Source organism: Acanthopagrus latus, chromosome 15 (genome assembly GCF_904848185.1).
Source record: "Acanthopagrus latus isolate v.2019 chromosome 15, fAcaLat1.1, whole genome shotgun sequence".
Taxonomy (NCBI): Eukaryota; Metazoa; Chordata; class Actinopteri; order Spariformes; family Sparidae; genus Acanthopagrus; species Acanthopagrus latus.
In genome coordinates, this window is record NC_051053.1 from 3,309,940 (window position 1) to 3,327,937 (window position 17,998).

The window sequence follows — 17,998 nt, forward strand, 5'->3', positions numbered from 1 at the left end:
AAGTAAAGATTTTGTGTTAAATTATTACTAAAATGACCCACATACAAATAGGCTGGTACTAATAGGAAAAGTCATCAAGTATCTGAAAAATGTAATGTGCTAATGCAACTTTACATTGTAAAGTGGAGAGATAGACAAGAGTAGATATGGTGGAAAAACAACTGCATAATGGCACATAAAAATCTTCATCTCAGTTGTTGTTTTTTTCTTGTTGCAAGCTATTTTAAACTATTTTTAAAGTATGATATACAAAAAAAATGACAGATAGATGGATAGAAAATTGGCCAATATCAATTATTACCGAGTGCAGTAGAGTTCAGCAGCTCAGTGAATATCATTACTGCGGGACTCTACTGCACTCGGTAATCGACTCACAGGGCTTCCCCACAACAAGGAGGCTTCTCGGGTGAAAAGATTTGTTTATCTTTTCTGACAAAGCCGGCAACGATATCAAATGTTTGATGCCTTGAAAAATGTGCTGGGACCTTGTTTCTAATGTTGCTGAAGTTTGGTGCTGTTCTGAGCATTATCTGCGGCTTTTTGATGGCAATTTATACTTGGACCCATTTACTGCAGTGTGTCGTTTCTGAGGATGCTAAAACTACGTAAGCTAGCAAACTTTATCTCTCGAGGGGGAGTCGTACTCGGTGTCAAGGTGTGTTAGACCATGGATTAATCTTACACCAGAATATCCCTTTAAGATTTCATTTTACTGCCAAGAAATAGTAATAAATGCATACAAAGAGATGTTATGATATGTCCAGTTAACTGCTTGATGATCCACCTTGATGGAAGGAAAGGTCTCACAGCTGAGAGCCAGTGCTGTCAAGCATTGCCGACCTCACAATCCCTGGCACTTCCTCTCCCAGCCTGGTCTGGGCATGGCGTTCACTTTGTACTTGACTGGCTGGAGGACCACACCAAACTTGCCCTCCAGACTGGGCAGCGTGTCCCCATGTGGGACAGAGAGTGTGAAGCACTGGAGGATCCAGGACAGGAGGAGGAAGAGCTCCATCTTGGCCAAGGCCTCACCCAGACACACCCTGACCCCAGCACCAAAAGGCAGGTAACTGGATGATGGGATCATCAGTCCTGTGCCTTCACTGTTCAAAAACCGACCTGCAGAGGAAGAGCACAGGAATAGGAATCAACATACACAAGCATAACAACAAGCCTCCAATGAAACCAACATTGGTGCAGATATCAGTGCACCCTCAGGGCAAAGGTGAGTGAGTGCCTGTGCAAAGAAAAGTATTTGAAAAAACTGTGTCCATGATTCCATCAAATATCTCAATCACTAAGCAAAAGATAGAGAGTAAAACATTTTCTATTTCTATTTAAATTCATTCATAACAGCACAGTAACCAGATATGGCTTATCTCGGTGTATTACCATTAATCCTATTCCTATTCTTTAAGTTCTGTAAAAAAAAAAAAAAAAATCATCCTTTTCCCAGCTGGCATGAGCTTGTATTCGCTTCATAATGACACCTAAAGGTCCAGTGTGTAGATTTAGTGGCAGCTGGTGGTGAGGTTTCAGATTGCAATGGACTGAAAGCCTTTGTCGCTCCCTCCATCGGCCGCTAAAAAAGAAGTGGACCTTCTCCCTCTGTAGATGTAAAAGGCTGATTCCAAGTTAACAAATATACAATAGGTCTTACTTTTGGGCTATCATAAAGTAATGAAAATATAATTATGATTATTATACAATATTCAATTTCTACCCATAAATTCCCCTTAATCCTTCGACGAGGCTGATTGATAAGTTCATGGCCTAAGGCAGGAGGACAGCTCTTGCTCCATGCACATTCATCTCTCTGAGTGATTATGCAGATCGTGTGAAAGGTATGACTTTTGTCATATCTCTGTGTCAGGTAATTGAAAATGACACGTCAGCATCCACCCTATTCACCTGACCTGACAACCTCAGACTACTAACCACAAGAAGGAGCTCAGTTTTCACCATTTTGACAGTGATGATGACATTTTTGGTTTGAATTGCCAGTCTGTCCGCTTGTGAATGTTAGTGCATGTGAGCCCCCTCACTTTGGAACCATTGGACTGCCCCGTTTATAGACACAGCAAAGGGGTAACTTTATTCCATTATATTCTGTGTTGATGGGATGCTTCATCTGTGCCTGGCTACACTTGCTGCTGTTGAGAATGGCTTTTTTTGTCTACTTTGTTGGTGCTGAAATGCTACAACTACTGGTGTTTAATTTAGAATTTGGGACTTTAACAGTTAGACTTCATCATTTTCCAGGCTAAAATGGCACACTGGACAGAAAGGTTCATCTCACCAGGGTCAAAGTGCTCAGGGTTTTCCCATTCTTTCTCATCATGGTGCAGAGACCACAGGTTGATGATAACCCGAGTTCCTTTCCTCACTGTGAAATCTCCAATGCTACAAAGAAGCAAAGAGCCAAAAAACGGGAGGTTATAGGAACAGTGATCTCTCATATTTCAAGTCTGTGTAAAGCAAATTCAGCCATTTTCTTCTAAACACATTAAAAAGGTCATTAATGTATTTCCTTAAAACACGTCAAAAGCATTCAACCATTTAGAATTTAATTTTGGAGCTAGGCTCACAAACTGTGTTTCATGATTTCTGTGTTCAGGATTTAATGGGCGGGTCAGAAAATCATGCATAAACCCGGCCCTGCTGCGGAAGCCGTATAAATACATTCAGCGCATTAGATTCTTTGTTTTTTCTTCTGGCTCTTGAGTCTTGGATAGCATCTCTTAGAATACTTTAAAGTTAGCTAACCAGTCAACCAGTCAGCTAAACAGTCAGGTCTCTTCAACATCGCTCCTGCATCTTTCCTGGATACCACAGTGTGCAGAGTAAAGACACCGTTAGCTTATTTTTTAAGTTTCCTAAGGATGACAACGTAAGGAAACGGTGGATCGATTTTGTCAAAAGGAGCTGCTGTGGAGAGTTAAAAATCACCACCAACACCTGTCTCTGCAGTTTCCACTTAGTTATATATAGTTACAGCGACTGTCTCCAGGTAAAGTCTGGATTTCTAAAGAGTCCGTTGACGCTGGTCACTGGAGCCGAACCGACCCTGCCCGTCCGCGGCTTGCATCCTCCCGTCCCGCCGACAGCGCTTGCCAGCGTTATGTGCCTGCCTGCGACCGTCCCGCCGACAACAGGTGCTCTCATCCCCGCCACCGGCCAGACTTCTCTGCGCTGACCCGAACCGAGCCGCGGGCCGGGTCGGGCCTACATTTCCCGTCCTCGGGCCGGGTCTGGCCGGCACTTGATCAAGCATTTGTTTGTGTGAGTGTGTTTTTGTAATAACTCAAAAATAATGACCATACTTCCAGATACAAAAGGCGCACCTCTCTCCTCCCTCCAAGTTGTTTGTGCCGCTGCATGGTTTTACACGTGAGTGAGTGTCCTCGTGCAGAAAACGTGACTTCTCGTGCACGTGACGTCACTCCCCGAGATGCAAGGAAAAGCTAAAAATATATATTTTTACAAAGGAAAATGACAAAAATAATAGTAACGCACAGTGTAAGTGCAACATGGAGCTTAAGAACGTCCGTTATAACCGCCCACCTATTAAAAAAATGTCAGGTTTAAATCGGGCTTGGTCTCATAATTACAGTTAATGTGTCGGGCAAGCAGGCTCAGACACAACGTGCACGGGCTGGCCTGGGGGGGGGGCTCGGGTCGGGCTTGATTTTTTTGGGCCAGATCTAAGCTCCAAGTGTAAGTGTGTGTATGTATGTTATGAATATTGTACATTTTGGCAATTAAATGCAATTTGCTGAAGGTGCAAATCCTGAAAGTGATTTTACACCGTGCATCCTGTCATGCCCATGTAATGTTAGCAAATGTTATTGCATATAATCATGACATGATTTGGCCTCATTCCCTGAGCGGAATCCATCTGACAGCACAATGATAATCCATAGGTATTATTTTATGTGCACCAATATAGCTATGACAATAAATTATATGTAGACTGGGGTGTACTGCGGTCAAGCCACCCACCAGTCCGAAATCCCCGGTCAAGCTATCCGCCACTTAATTAGCTTATTATATAGGCGATATTACGGTAATGCCGTACCAGAACAGATTTCAAAATAAAAGCAGACACTTATGAAGGCAGTCTGCAATTTCACACAAATACAATCAATCAGCCAGTCTGTTGATGAATTATTTAAACGATTAGTTAATTACTTAATTGAGCATTTAAGGAATTAATTCATTGATTATTTATTTATTATTCAATTCATATTACAATCCTTATTCTTATCACACTGAAGCCGTAGAAGATGTGTGTCATGACATTTCATCTGTTTGTACAATTAGTCCAACATGAAAATAAACACAATAGCTGGAGTTTCTGATGAGGAATTTCAACATAAAAGCCCACTTAATAGTCAAATATTACCAGTTTCCACAGACTCATTTCACTTCAGACTGATAGAATTCAACCTCAGAGACTCACTCAGATAAGGCCAGGAAGTTCTGATGTGGATTTTCAAAATAGAAGCCCTCTAAAATGTGATTTGTGATGATATTTTCCTTTGATTTCAGATTTACTTTTAAAGAAAATTACCTGTTTCCACAGACTCATTTTACTTCAGATTGATAGTACTCGATGTCAGGGTTGCACTCAGATAATTCCAGGAGTATCTGATGTGGCTTTTCAAAATTAAAGCCCTCTAAAATCTGACTTTTGATGATATTTTCCTTTGATTTCAGATTTACTTTAAAAGAAATTTACCTGTTTCCACAGACTCATTTTACTTCAGATTGATAGTACTCGATGTCAGAGTTGCACTCAGATAATTCCAGGAGTATCTGATGTGGATTTTCAAAATTAAAGCCCTCTAAAATCTGACTTTTGATGATATTTTCCTTTGATTTCAGATTTACTTTAAAAGAAAACTACCAGTTTCCACAGACTCATTTCACTTCAGACTGATAGAAATCAACCTCAGAGACTCACTCAGATAAGGCCAGGAAGTTCTGATGTGGCTTTTCAAAATTAAAGCCCTCTAAAATCTGACTTTTGATGATATTTTCCTTTGATTTCAGATTTACCTAACAAGAAAACTACCTGTTTCCACAGACTCATTTCACTTCAGACTGATAGTACTCAATGTCAGAGTTGCACTCAGATAATTCCAGGAGGATCTGATGTGGATTTTCAAAATTAAAGCACTCTAAACTCTGACTTTTGATGATATTTTCCTTTGATTTCAGATTTACTTTAAAAGAAAACTACCTGTTTCCACAGACTCATTTCACTTCAGACTGATAGTACTCAATGTCAGAGTTGCACTCAGATAATTCCAGGAAGTTCTGATGTTGATTCACACATCCACATCAGATCCTCCTGGAATTATCTGAGTGCAACTCTGACATTGAGTACTATCAGTCTGAAGTGAAATGAGTCTGTGGAAACAGGTAATTTTCTTTCAAAGTAAATCTGAAATCAAAGGAAAATATCATCAAAAGTCCGATTTTAGAGGGCTTTAATTTTGAAAATCCACATCAGAACTTCCTGGCCTTATCTGAGTGAGTCTCTGAGGTTGAGTTCTATCAGTCTGAAGTGAAATGAGTCTGTGGAAACTGGTAATATTTGACTATTAAGTGGGCTTTTATGTTGAAATTCCTCATCAGAAACTCCAGCTATTGTGTTTATTTTCATGTTGGACTAATTGTACAAACAGATGAAATGTCATGACACACATCTTCTACGGCTTCAGTGTGATAAGAATAAGGATTGTAATATGAATTGAATAATAAATAAATAATCAATGAATTAATTCCTTAAATGCTCAATTAAGTAATTAACTAATCGTTTAAATAATTCATCAACAGACTGGCTGATTGATTGTATTTGTGTGAAATTGCAGACTGCCTTCATAAGTGTCTGCTTTTATTTTGAAATCTGTTCTGGCACGGCATTACCGTAATATCGCCTATATACAGGCACTGCAAATTAAGTGGCGAATAGTTTGACCGGGGATTTCGGACTGGTGGGTGGCTTGACCGCAGTGGTGTTAAGTTTGTGTGTAATGTAAAACATGGACTGTGAGGAACGAGTCTGAGCACTATCAGTGTCTGACTCAAAGTCAGTCTCTAGCTCTGATGGCTCATACAGGTAAGGCTGGGTCCGTCTGATGATGCTGCTAGCTTACATTGTTACTGTAGCTTAGGTCCTTGTTCAGTACATTGAGGCTCCCCTCCTGCGCGTGGGCGTGGTTCCAGCGCCTCTAACTGACACGCCCCCAGCGTTTCACAGCAGAGAGAAGTTCTTGTTTTTCCATGATTTTAAGACCTAATTTTATATACTTGGCAATTTTTTTAATCTTTCAACTTTGGCTCAGTGGTCAATGACACAAGTTTCTGTGGTATGACAAACTCATAGTACAAATTTATTTCTGCTTTACACGGACTTTAATGATTATTATTTAATTGATATTTAATTCTTCTCTGTGCATGACACATAGTCTAAACATGGGGGACTAGATGGATGGTAGGGAATGGTTCTGACTGAGTTTCATGGCAGTGTTGAGTGTACCTGGTGTCACTGAGGGCCACATGGGGGATTAGCAGAGGGGCCACAGGGCGGATCCTTAACACCTCCCTGATGGTGGCCTCCAGGTAGGGCAGACTACCTCTGTCACTGAGCTGGGGGGACCGGTCCATTCCCACCTTACTGTCCAACTCCTCCTGGATACGCCTCTGCATCTGAACACACACAATCAGATATATCTATGTTGAGAAATACAGCATTTTAATTTCAATTTAATTTACATTTTCTACACATGATTTCAGTAACTGGGGGTTTGAAATCCCGATGTGACAATAAAAAGTGGAGGCAGCAACAACTGCTGAGATATCTGTCAATCAAGCTGACATGGTTGAAACAATACAGCTCTCTCAGTCTGACTGTTTCCTCAGTGGAACAATTACTTCAGAAATACAATGGCCCCTGATTCTGGCGGCCCCCCTGGACAAGAGTAGTATGATAAGCTTAAATAAAGAACTAGTAGTTAGATAGTTAGATTTAATAATCAGTTGGATTGGAGTAGCCTCTCATCATCCCTTACCTGTGGGTTGTGGATTAGGTATATGATGGCCCATTTGAGAACAGTGGTTGTTGTTTCCACACCAGCTCCAAAAATATCTCCCACAGTCATAAGGACGTGGTCATCACTGAGGCCCACAGACTCGGCACTGATCTCTGCTGTGTTGTTGTTCTCAGCGCTGCGCTTGGCGCTCAGCAGAGCATCCAGCAGGTCTCTCTGCACATGGTCACTGTAGTCTGCCTGCGGGGAGCGGTGTGTTAGTGTGTGGAGATTTTTTTGACTGTGATGGCCAATACTGTCTCTATTGATTAATTTATTTGTTTAAGGTATTGTAATGAAGTAAATGTTGGCTACATGGCTGTCAAATATTGTCACCATGGTTCCCTTGAAACCATAACACTCAACTTCACAAGAGAAAGAGAAAGAGAGAGAGCAGCAGTGGTCAAGTGGGTCAGAGAAAGGCAAGGCAGTGAAACAAAGATGTAAAATACTATCTTCTTGATTGTTTCACGGAAGATGCATTCATAATCACAAATAAATGCACCCACACCTGAGCACAATCCGCCTGATTTTGTGTGTGAATGCAGCTGAGGTGCATGCTTCCTCTTGCCTGCTGTTTGCCTCTCCTGCCTCTGTGTGTAGCTCAGCCCAGCCCACGGTCAAACACACTCACAGACCTGACACTCTTTATGACAGACAGTGAAATAAACTGGTCGCTATGTTTTTCTTATCCTGAAATGTTCATATCTTGCATACTGTTATTGGCTGGGGCTACACACCACTGGCCAAAGTTTGACACCCAGAAACTTCCCAAACATGGTCATAAGTGATGATTCAAAATAAATTAAAGCTGCAAGCAGTGATGAGTGGGCCCTCGCAGTCCACACGCGTCAGGGCATGCTGCCGTCGGGGTGTGCCGCGTAGATGTATTCAGGGCAATAACCTCTACATGTTGGAGTAGATGGCAAATTGTATGTGGACGTTATAATGACTTGATGGTTTTATGGTGAAGCATCAAAATGGAGTGACGTAGGTGAAAGCTTTTGATAAGTTTTGCCCATAGATTCTACCTGCCAAATGGCCTAGGAGGAGTAGGAAAAATTATGTTTTTCATTATTGGTGATTTTAGCCCTGCGATAGACTGGCGACCTGTCCAGGGTGTCCCCTGCCTTCGCCCTAAGTCAGCTGGGATAGGCTCCAGCCCCCCCGCGACCCTGCAGAGGATTAAGCGGCGTACATATAATGTGTACAGATGATGGATGGATGGATTATTGGTGATTTTGCGAATGGAAATTTACCGCGAAAGTTGCTGTAGCATACATCACACAAGTCTGCTGTATTTAGGGAACACGTAGATATAAGGTTTAAAAATGTCAGCCCCATTATGTGGCAGTTATTTGACACCACCTGCTGGTCATTTTTGGTGCGTGAGTTACAGGGGCCAGTCAATACCATGCCTATGAATTTCACTGACATAATAGTAATGGTGTGGGCACAGTGCCAAATATTTAATTAGACTGCCAACAGAGCATCACCTAGTGGTGTACTGGTAACAGTTTTGTCAGCTGTCCTCAGGAGGGCATTGGCAAAAATTGCACCAAGTTTCGTCTTAATCTGACCAACTGATGTTGAGATATAAAATACTTTGATTTAAAGAGCACCACCTAGTGGTCATCGGCGAAACTTTTGCACAGAGCCCTAGTGGCTCATGGGGAAGTAGTCACCTGAGTTTCATGTCATTCGGACAGACGAATGTTGAGATATGCAGCCCTTCGTGTTTTGAGCAAAATGTACAGGAAGTTGTTATTCAGCACAATTCAGTGAATGCATGGATGTAAGGTTTTTGAATGTGCGACAAAGCCAAAACGCACTTTCCTTGATTACAGCACCACCTAGTGATGAAAATTGAGGACGACAATAGATAATGAAATCTTTATCTTAATCTTAATCTCTATTCCAAGTTTGGTGAGCTTTGAGGTATGTTTAGGCAGTGAAAAATGCCATCATCTGGGACAAAAAATCCTCACTGCAAAAACAAAAAGGACCTCGCACGTCGAGACCTGCTTGGGCCCAAATGTATGAGTCCATAGTTTGTTGTTGCTGTTGTTGTTGTTGTTGCTGGGTTTTTTTGTTTTTCTTTTAGGAGAATCCTGCATATTAGGCTAATGCCTTTAAGTTTGGAACAAGTTAATGACATACAATAGCAGTGACGTAGCTGAGTTGATATCATAAGCTGCTGTTCATTTTCAGAGAAATTCCCTTGAAAGCTGCTAAATTACAGGTTGACACAGGCCCATTCAAACCCATTTATATATAGCTTTACATTGGGAACCTTATCCAAGATATTTGTTGAATTGAATGCCTGTTTGACATTTACACAACACCAAAAGTTGTTTGTCGTCTTTATGCATGTTCAAATAACCTTTGGCCTAACTCAGATAAAACAAGCTTCCCAAAATATAGAGGTCCAAATGTGTAAGAAGTCCTGATTCATCATACTTCACAATACTGACACTTGGGGGTGGAGGCTGACCCAACCTACACTCCTGAAGCATAAGTATTTGATGAGTTGGAAAACTCAAAGCGCCAGTAGTTATATGTTATGTGTTTATATGAGTTGTGAGACTCAATAAATTCCTTAGAATTGGTGACCAATTTCCTTCCTGAGAGATTAAGCCTTGTGGGCACATGTGACCACTACATGCTATAGTATATTATCCATTTCATCAATCTTTACCTCTATAGTGACAGCACAGAGCATATAATGAGCAAGAAGCCAACTGTACCTTGTGTTTATCATATTCCTTCTGTAGAAGTTTGTCTCTGATCGAAACACACTCTTTTAGAAGACACAGGTCTGCATTGGGGAAAATCTGTGACACAGAGACAGATGACACTGCTTATATTCAGTGTGATACATAATTACTGTATGATATTTTGTTAATTATTTTATATAATTATGACTAAATGTTGTAATTCTCACTCTCCTCTTTCAATTTACCAATCCTTCTAGATAATGTGGATTAAGGATGGTGGATTAAGTTTAGTTTTTAAAGAAAAAATAAATTAAATCCATATAAATGCTGTAAAGACACTTGATGCTGCATTTCACTCAGCAGCAGGTCTTCTAGCACAAAAGTTGTGGTCTACCTGTAACCAGGGGAAGATGTCCACCAGGCTGTCCTTTGCCACAGTGTCTACAATGCCCTGGCTGTAATGCAGCATGGTCTCAAACTCTGGGTCTCCTCTACAGTAGGAGGAGTTAAAGCAGAGTGAGCAGATGACATTGGTGACAGCCCGAGTCAGCTCAGGAGACAGATCCAGGGCCAGTCCAGAAGCTGCTGCCTCAGACAGGACGGAGCACAGAGACTGAGCCTCTGCACAGACTGAGCATGACACAGACAAAAGACCGTCTTACTGACATGTTAACACTGCTCACTTTTTAAAAATGTCACTGAAATGTATTTTTTACTTTACATTATGTTTGTATCAAAGCCTGATATATCTTCTTGTCTTCGTCATACTATATACATCTAGTAAAAACACATCTCCCAGTTGCACTGGGTCATATGTTCTTTTATTACCATGAAAACACTCATCTTTTATAGCCCAATTTAATTTAATTGTACACCGTCCCCTGTCCCCTTAATACTCTTTACCTCTACCATCACTTTATATTTTTATTTTTAATATCACTTTATATTTTTATACAGTTGTTCAAAACATTTTTATAACATTTCTTATTCCATATTTTTATTTCTACTGTTTTTTGATATTGCATGTATGTTCAATGTATGTTCAATGTGTGTTATTGCTACTGGATGCTTGAATTTCCTCCGGGATCAATAAAGTATCTATCTATCTATCTATCTATCTATCTATCTATCTATCTATCTATCTATCTATCTATCTATCTATCTATCTACACAATATATAGTTTATCACAAATATAGTTTATTTTGACTAAATCCCACATACAGTCCTGCTGCCCCAATTACAATTTGCGCAAGAAATTGAGACCAAAACTATAGTTTCTAGCTGTTTTACTAAATTACTAAGTAACTTTTAAAACAATTAGTTTAGTTTAAAAAAAACAAACAAACAACAACAACTAAAAACAATATACTTGGGAGATGTTTACATCTTCATCACCAGCGACATAGGAACAGTGTAAGGGAAGTCAGAAACTGACCAGAAACATCATAATCTGGCATAGTTCGTATACAGCCATGGGCAGGAAAAACTAAAGCAGGACTTTTTTTGTTTTGGTAGGAACTACCCTGGTTGCCCTAGAGAGTCCCTGAGTACAGCCTGAGGGAGGAAGGGATAGCTACTGGCTGCTGTATTGTTTTGCAATTATACATTGTACATTGCCACCTACTTTTAATTTACTAAAGAAGGAAAACAGAAGGACCTCACGTAAAAAGTAAAAACAAATTGTATAGGAACAAAACATCCCATTTACTATTAAAGGACTTTGTTCAAGTCATTATTTTCTTTCTTTCTTTTTTTATATCGTGATGCAGAAATGTAAGTAACATACACCTCAGAACCTGGACTAATAGACCAAAACTATCTGCTTGGGTAATACCACTAACGAGCAAGCTAACTCTAGTGAGAGGTGTCGGGGCTGCAACCCAAAAAGTGCACACAGTTTGTAACCCTCATGTTGAATCAGAGGAAGGATATCGAAGGAGTGTAGAGTGAACTGTACTCACTGATCTTTTCGATGGAGACAGAGCCCTCCCCAAACATGCATAGTGCTCCATGGACTATTTTTCGGTGGAATCTCCAGGTGGGACTGTAGTCACCAAATGCGATGTCTTTCCCGTCTCTGGTGAGAACATCTGTAGTTACCTTCATCACACAAAGGACAAGGATGGAAAAGAAGAAAACATAACTGATAAGTGCTGCTAAGAAAATGTAGTCACTGACAATGAAGAAGAGGTGTACCCACTGTTCTGGGCCTTCCTGCAAATATCTTTCCCTTCTTCAGCAGGACTTCTTTGGCGTGTGTGTGTTGGTTGACGATGATGACACAGTGGGAACCCATCATCAGCGAGTACGTCTGTCCATATTTCTTCTGCAGTTCTTTGAAAAGCACATGAGGTGGGTGTGGGCTCCACAGACTCAGCAAACTGCCGATCACGGGCAGTGATGGGAGACGTGGAGGCTCCTGAATGCCATGTGCAGACATCCTGAGCTTCAACCGCCGAGCTAACAAAGCCAGAACAATGGTCAAAAACACACACAGACACAGAAACAAAGCCATATCTGTCGAACAGGACCCTGAGAGAGCAGTCTGGTTCAGAGGAGGCCAAGCATCGCAGAGGGGAGATTCGCAGGAAGGCAGTGGGCTACTGCAGAGCCAAGCTTTTATGCACCTCCTTCAATGTCAAGTCCTTCACTGTGAATATTTAAGGCTGGGCTTATTCAAACAAGATAAGACCACACTCGATTCCGCATATCCTTGCAGAAAACCATGACAAAATACATCCACTCAACACTGACACGTCATACATTTTTGAGGTATTTGTTCTAGTTGAGTATTATATTTTCTGCTTTACACTCTTACAGCCATTGTCAGTGTTTACTCAGCAGACACATATTTTAAAGGCAAATATGGCACATTATAAAATATGATACATTGAAAGACATTAAAGGACCAGTATGTAGGATTTAGTGGCATGATGAGGTTGCACTCCTTCACTCACTTGGACCTGTGATACCTCTCCTTCACACACTTGGACCTGTGATACCTCTCATTCACACACTTGGGGTGTATCAGTCTGTCACTGAAGGAGCTGCCCAGTGCTGTGATATAGAGCTGCAGGGGGTGGGACTCCTGCACCTGCAGCGATGACAGCTTGTCCATCATTCTGCTCTCTCCCAGCACTGGGTCAAGAAGGCATCCCAGGGTGGAGCTGGCCTTCTTGATAAGTTTATCAAGTCTCCTCCTGCCTGCGCAGAGATGCTGCTGCTCTAGCAGACTATGCCATAGAAAATGGCTGATGCCACCACAGAGTCATAGAAAGAGGTCAAGAGTGCCCCCTGCACTCCAAAGGACCTGAGCTTCCTCAGCAGATGGAGTCTGCTCTGACCTTTCTTAAAGGTCATTATCCTTGCAAAAAATGTGCAGGACTTAAGCAGGTGGTGTTTAAACCTGAAGTGAGCTGGACCAAATGTATTATTTAGGCCTGTATGAGTGTGCATTGATCAGAAGTTGCTATATTTTTTATGTATTAGAAAACTTTTTACAGAACAGCCTCTGGATTGAGCTTCAGATGAATGTTTCTGATGGCAAGAGTAAGAGAACTACAGTATTTACACAGGCAGGGTTTTTTTGTTTGTTTTTTTGTTTTTATTTTAAACTTGACTAAATAAAATTCAGTCAGCTCCTCAATGATGATTTTCATTTATCACAAGTATGGCCATTTACTTGAACGACACACAAACTTGTCAAAATTACATTATCTGTACCGGATACCTTTTTCAGCCAAGTACATGCTCAGCTCTAGACATTATTAAGTAATGAAAGTGATGATCCCATAAATCCTACATAATGGTCCTTTAAACTACTCGTAAGTATATCGCTAGGAGTTTCAATCTGCTCTATCCCGAACAGATGCTTAAAATACAACACAATGTGATATAATAGTTTTGAAAGCAAATTAATAACATTTTACTCACAATAACTTTATAATTTCGGGACTTTTACTTGTGTCAGAGTTTTTGTACTACTTTACTTTCTTTTAAAGAATCTTAATGTCTTTCACCGTTGATGGTGATCTCTTACTGTATGTACTGTTGACTTCTTTGTGTTAAGGTTAGCCTATTTGTTCTAGTGTTTTCATATGTTCAAATTTAGCACAAAATAGCGAGCATACCCGGAAAGTCATGCACGTCATGAATGTCAGTTCATTTGTTTCTGAAGGACTGTGAGTATTGAAATTAGACAACTTCGTGTGATCAGTCTTGTGGACGCGTTGTCGTCTATTTTAGCCCTGCCCAGCCACCGTAGCTAGCCAATACAGAAAATGGCGTCAGCTGAGTCCCAGCCGCGCTTCGGCCAGTCTGTCAAAGGATTATTATCTGATAAAGTGGGCTCCTGTAGCGTGGATGTGATTGCACTGACCCGCCAAGTGCTGAAGGGATCCCGCAGTCAGGAGGTAAAACGACACGAGTGGTTTGATCGACAGGTTATAGCTGTTACTGACAGCTTCATGAAAAAATGCAAGCTAGTTAACACTGAGAACAAACGGAAACAGTCAGACCACAAAATAAACGCATTCCGAGTGCAACGGAACTAAAAAAAAAAAAACGTTTGCATAAAATCTGTGATGACTAACCACATACTCGAATGCAATGCTAAAGATGAAGTAGCAGTCGAATTAAATGAATTGTTCTGCTTCATAGAGATGAACTGTCCCGTTGCAACACCTGAGATAGTTGTATTAGCTGATTACTTTTTCTGTCCCATGAGTCATAAACGCGTTCTATCAGAGTTTATAGCTTTGGGCAAATGATACAGTAACTTACACCCTTAGAGGTGCTCTAAGAGTTGGCCACTGTTGAATTTATACTCCAAACAATTAGGGGGCAACATATCACCAGTGTACATGATAACTGTAGCTGCCAATAGCTAGTGAGATCAGTTAACATGCAGCTCGTTGTGGTTTGAGGGGACTCTGTCAGGACTGGGTGCACCAGGGGAGTGTTGTGTCCTTTATCCACCAGCACTTTTGGCCAGTTTGCTTTTCCTCAACCAGTTATACTGTCCAAGCTGCGCCAGGGATGGTCCTGCTCTAGAACAAGCGCCCATCTTTCCTTAAACTCGATACTCGACATGTTTTTAAAAGTCTGTGTGTTCAGCTCTCAATACTTTTGTTGGTGCTAACTCTCTTTTTGTACTATCAGACATCTGCTTTGTCTTACAGTTTCACTGTATTCACTTTCAGCTGTTTCAGGAGACATGTTTAGTTACTGCTGGTGAATTTCCAGTAATTCTGTTTCATAATTAAAGCTTTTAAATTACCTGTTAATAGGGGGGTTTATTGTGAAGAAGTTATAGTAAATGATTTTGTAACTTAATTAGCGGAGCCACTTTGTTAGTGGTGATTCTTCGATAGTACTGCAGGGATCGGTATAACTTTTATCAGAATCAGAATTCCTATATTTGTCCTGCAAATGTGGACATTTCTGTGTCAAAGCAGCCAAAGGACAATGAACAATGATAATAGTAAAAATAAACAATATAATAAAAAGGTAAAAAAAAAAATGGAATAGAAATGGGCTCGTATATATGAGACAAGCAAAAACGTTGAGTTTAAAAGATGACAGTATGAGAGTTTAAGACACACCTTCAAGAAGGTACTCCATTTTTGATAGTAATGCGAATCCTGGCCACGGCGAGTCAAACCGAGTAAAGCCAGGCCGGCAGATGTGATGGAAAAACACCATTGGTGTTGTTTGCTATTGGACTATCACTTCTCGAGGTTGCAGTTGGTTAGCATGCTAACTTCAGTAAATACTTCTGCAAATAGAACATACAAATGTCCTTAACATAATGACACACCTGCTATTTCTTCACACTCTGTAAATAATTTGAGTTTGTTTTTGAATGTTTTAAGCCAAAGTTCTTCTATTTAGCACCTTTAAACACCATGTTGTTACTACTGTTTCATGTCTCTTCCAGCTTCTTGGTCAAGCTGCAAGAAATATGGTCATTCAGGAGGATGCCATCCTGCACTCTGAAGATGTGAGTAATTTCAAAATATACTGTCAGCGAATTGCCACAGGAGGAAACACTGTTCAATGCTGAGGAGAGCTATGGCACTGCAAACTACAGCCTTTAAAACAAGAGTTTACAAAAACATTTACATTCCATCATACAGGGCTTTCTAAAACACAATTGTGACTACTAAAAGACATAATAAGAGGATAATTTATTTGCTCTTGTTTGTGTGGTCCATGAGATTTAACATGACTGTCTTCCAGAGTCTGAGGAAAATGTCAATTATCACTACACATTTACAATACCAGTGAGTATCAGTCATCTGTTTATAAGTACAAACACGTGAAACTTGCTTGGTCTTGTTCAAACTGGAAATAAATATTGAAATACTCTTTCTCTGTCTGATACTTAGGCAGGAGGCCATCCAAAAAAAGTGAGTCTAAACTCTTTATCCTGTTTATACTTTAGTGGAAACAGCTGATATCATTGTTCTACAGCAAGCCATAACACAGAGTGATGGTGTGCACTGACAGACTCTTCATTTCCATTCTCAAGTGTGGAGCACTCTAAAAACCTGCGGGACCAGCTGAGACACCTGCTCAAGTGAGGGAGCAGCAGGGGATGTCAAACCCCCAGCCTCAGGAGGCTCCTGTGATAACAAACACTGTCTTAACAGGATGTTAAGAATCATCAGTGTTTTTATTTAGGCCACATGCCATATTTTGACTCCATCCACATATTGCTGGCTGTGAAAGTGGGGACCGTCATCAATGTTTTGGAATTGGTGTTGTGCTCTATATCAAACACAGTACATGTGTTGAATAATTGCATTGCAAAGCAAGGACCATTTTTTCTTGAGTTGTGTAAAATGTTTTGATCACTGTATTGTATTAATTTATTAAATACTTTGTTTCATCTTGACTCCTCATCATGTCCCCATGTGAGTCAAATCAAACAGCACACAACTGTGTGAGTGGAAACATGGCAGAGATTGTGTATGAGAATGAAATCTAAATCTAGTGCTGGGCTATATGGCCTTAAAATAAAAAAAATGTAGGGCCATATTGGCACATATATTTTTCAGAAGCACCTCATAAATGCTAGAAGTGGGCAATGAATACAAAAATCTGGATATTGGTTACGCTTTAGTACAGCAATATTGCAGATGTGAGGATTGGTACTTGGGACAAAATATTACCATGAGAATTTTGATGAATAATTATCATAGAATGACTAAGTGGGTAAAAACAGTGAGAACACACAGAACAGCTTGGTAAATTCAGAAAAGAACATCATGTTACTGTAATGCAGCTTTTAAAACCAGCACAAGACAACACTTATAAATTGTATCATGGTATAACAACATCCAAAATGAGATCATATAGAGTCAATTGTACAATAATAATAATAATAATAATATCAATATATATTGCTCAGACACAGCATGTAACCAAACAGAATTAGAGTCCAGCACATTTAAGGACTGGATCAAGATCGCAACTCCTAACTGCATCAAAATCTTGGATGTGACAGGTCTATACAAGGGTTCTCAAAATAGATTGTCTTCTGACAGTTGTCGGGATTTCATTTTATATATTTATTTTTGCCCCTTGGCTTTGAAAGAAAAGTTATTGAATGCGGAGGGATTTCATTTCCACTGATTAAGTAAAAAAAAGATTAATCTGGAAACATATTTGCAGGGACACAGAGTCCGTAGCCCTCATGCTGTGGTTCAAGGATGGAGCTCATGGCAGTGCACACAGTGCAGGAGGCCTCTCAGCCTTCACACAATTACAAACACGTGTCAGACTTAATTCCTATTGAGTGACGTCAGCTCTATACATTGCACTGTGTACATTTGATCCAGATGTATCTCCTTACATATCTAGTTGCATTTACATAAAAAAGACTGCTGCATTAACATTAACAGTTTCAATGTTGACTGCTTTAATTATCATGTCAAAAGGACTGTGAGGACAAAAACTAAGACTTGTGAGCAGTGTGCTAACATCTTCGACTTTTAAACGTGTTATTTCATATGATTAAGTCCAGTGTGAAGGATTTAGGAGACTCTATCAGCACAAATGGAATATAGTACTCATTATTTGTAAATAATAATAAAAGCATTATGTTATGCTTTCATTTATGTATAATTGCTCAAAGAAATGTTTTTGTTAACAAAGATAGAATGTTTGAACGAGCTTTT

At 40.2% G+C, this 17,998-nt stretch overlaps 2 protein-coding genes across 4 annotated transcripts; one reads left to right on the plus strand and one right to left on the minus strand.

Moving 5' to 3' along the window:
• Nucleotides 1-689: 689 nt before the first annotated feature.
• Nucleotides 690-15,452, minus strand: LOC119033497 (steroid 17-alpha-hydroxylase/17,20 lyase). Of its 3 annotated transcripts, none has more exons than XM_037123675.1 (9): nt 15,419-15,452; nt 12,016-12,275; nt 11,777-11,915; nt 10,209-10,444; nt 9,845-9,931; nt 7,080-7,298; nt 6,548-6,717; nt 2,300-2,403; nt 690-1,119 (listed from the first exon to the last, which is right to left on the minus strand). In XM_037123675.1, the coding sequence occupies exons 1-9, from the start codon at nt 15,435-15,437 to the stop codon at nt 842-844; spliced, it is 1,512 nt and encodes a 503-aa protein (XP_036979570.1). In that variant the 5' UTR covers nt 15,438-15,452; the 3' UTR covers nt 690-841. The 3 variants fall into 3 exon arrangements, with proteins under 3 accessions (XP_036979570.1, XP_036979571.1, XP_036979572.1); XM_037123676.1 differs by lacking the exon at nt 15,419-15,452 and adding an exon at nt 14,415-15,351; XM_037123677.1 differs by lacking the exon at nt 15,419-15,452 and having other exon boundaries at nt 12,016-12,432.
• borcs7 (BLOC-1 related complex subunit 7) lies at nt 14,043-16,720 on the plus strand. Its single transcript, XM_037123679.1, has 5 exons — nt 14,043-14,227; nt 15,754-15,816; nt 16,056-16,099; nt 16,205-16,225; nt 16,348-16,720. The coding sequence occupies exons 1-5, from the start codon at nt 14,096-14,098 to the stop codon at nt 16,397-16,399; spliced, it is 312 nt and encodes a 103-aa protein (XP_036979574.1). The 5' UTR covers nt 14,043-14,095; the 3' UTR covers nt 16,400-16,720.
• The last annotated feature ends 1,278 nt before the right edge of the window (nt 16,721-17,998 follow it).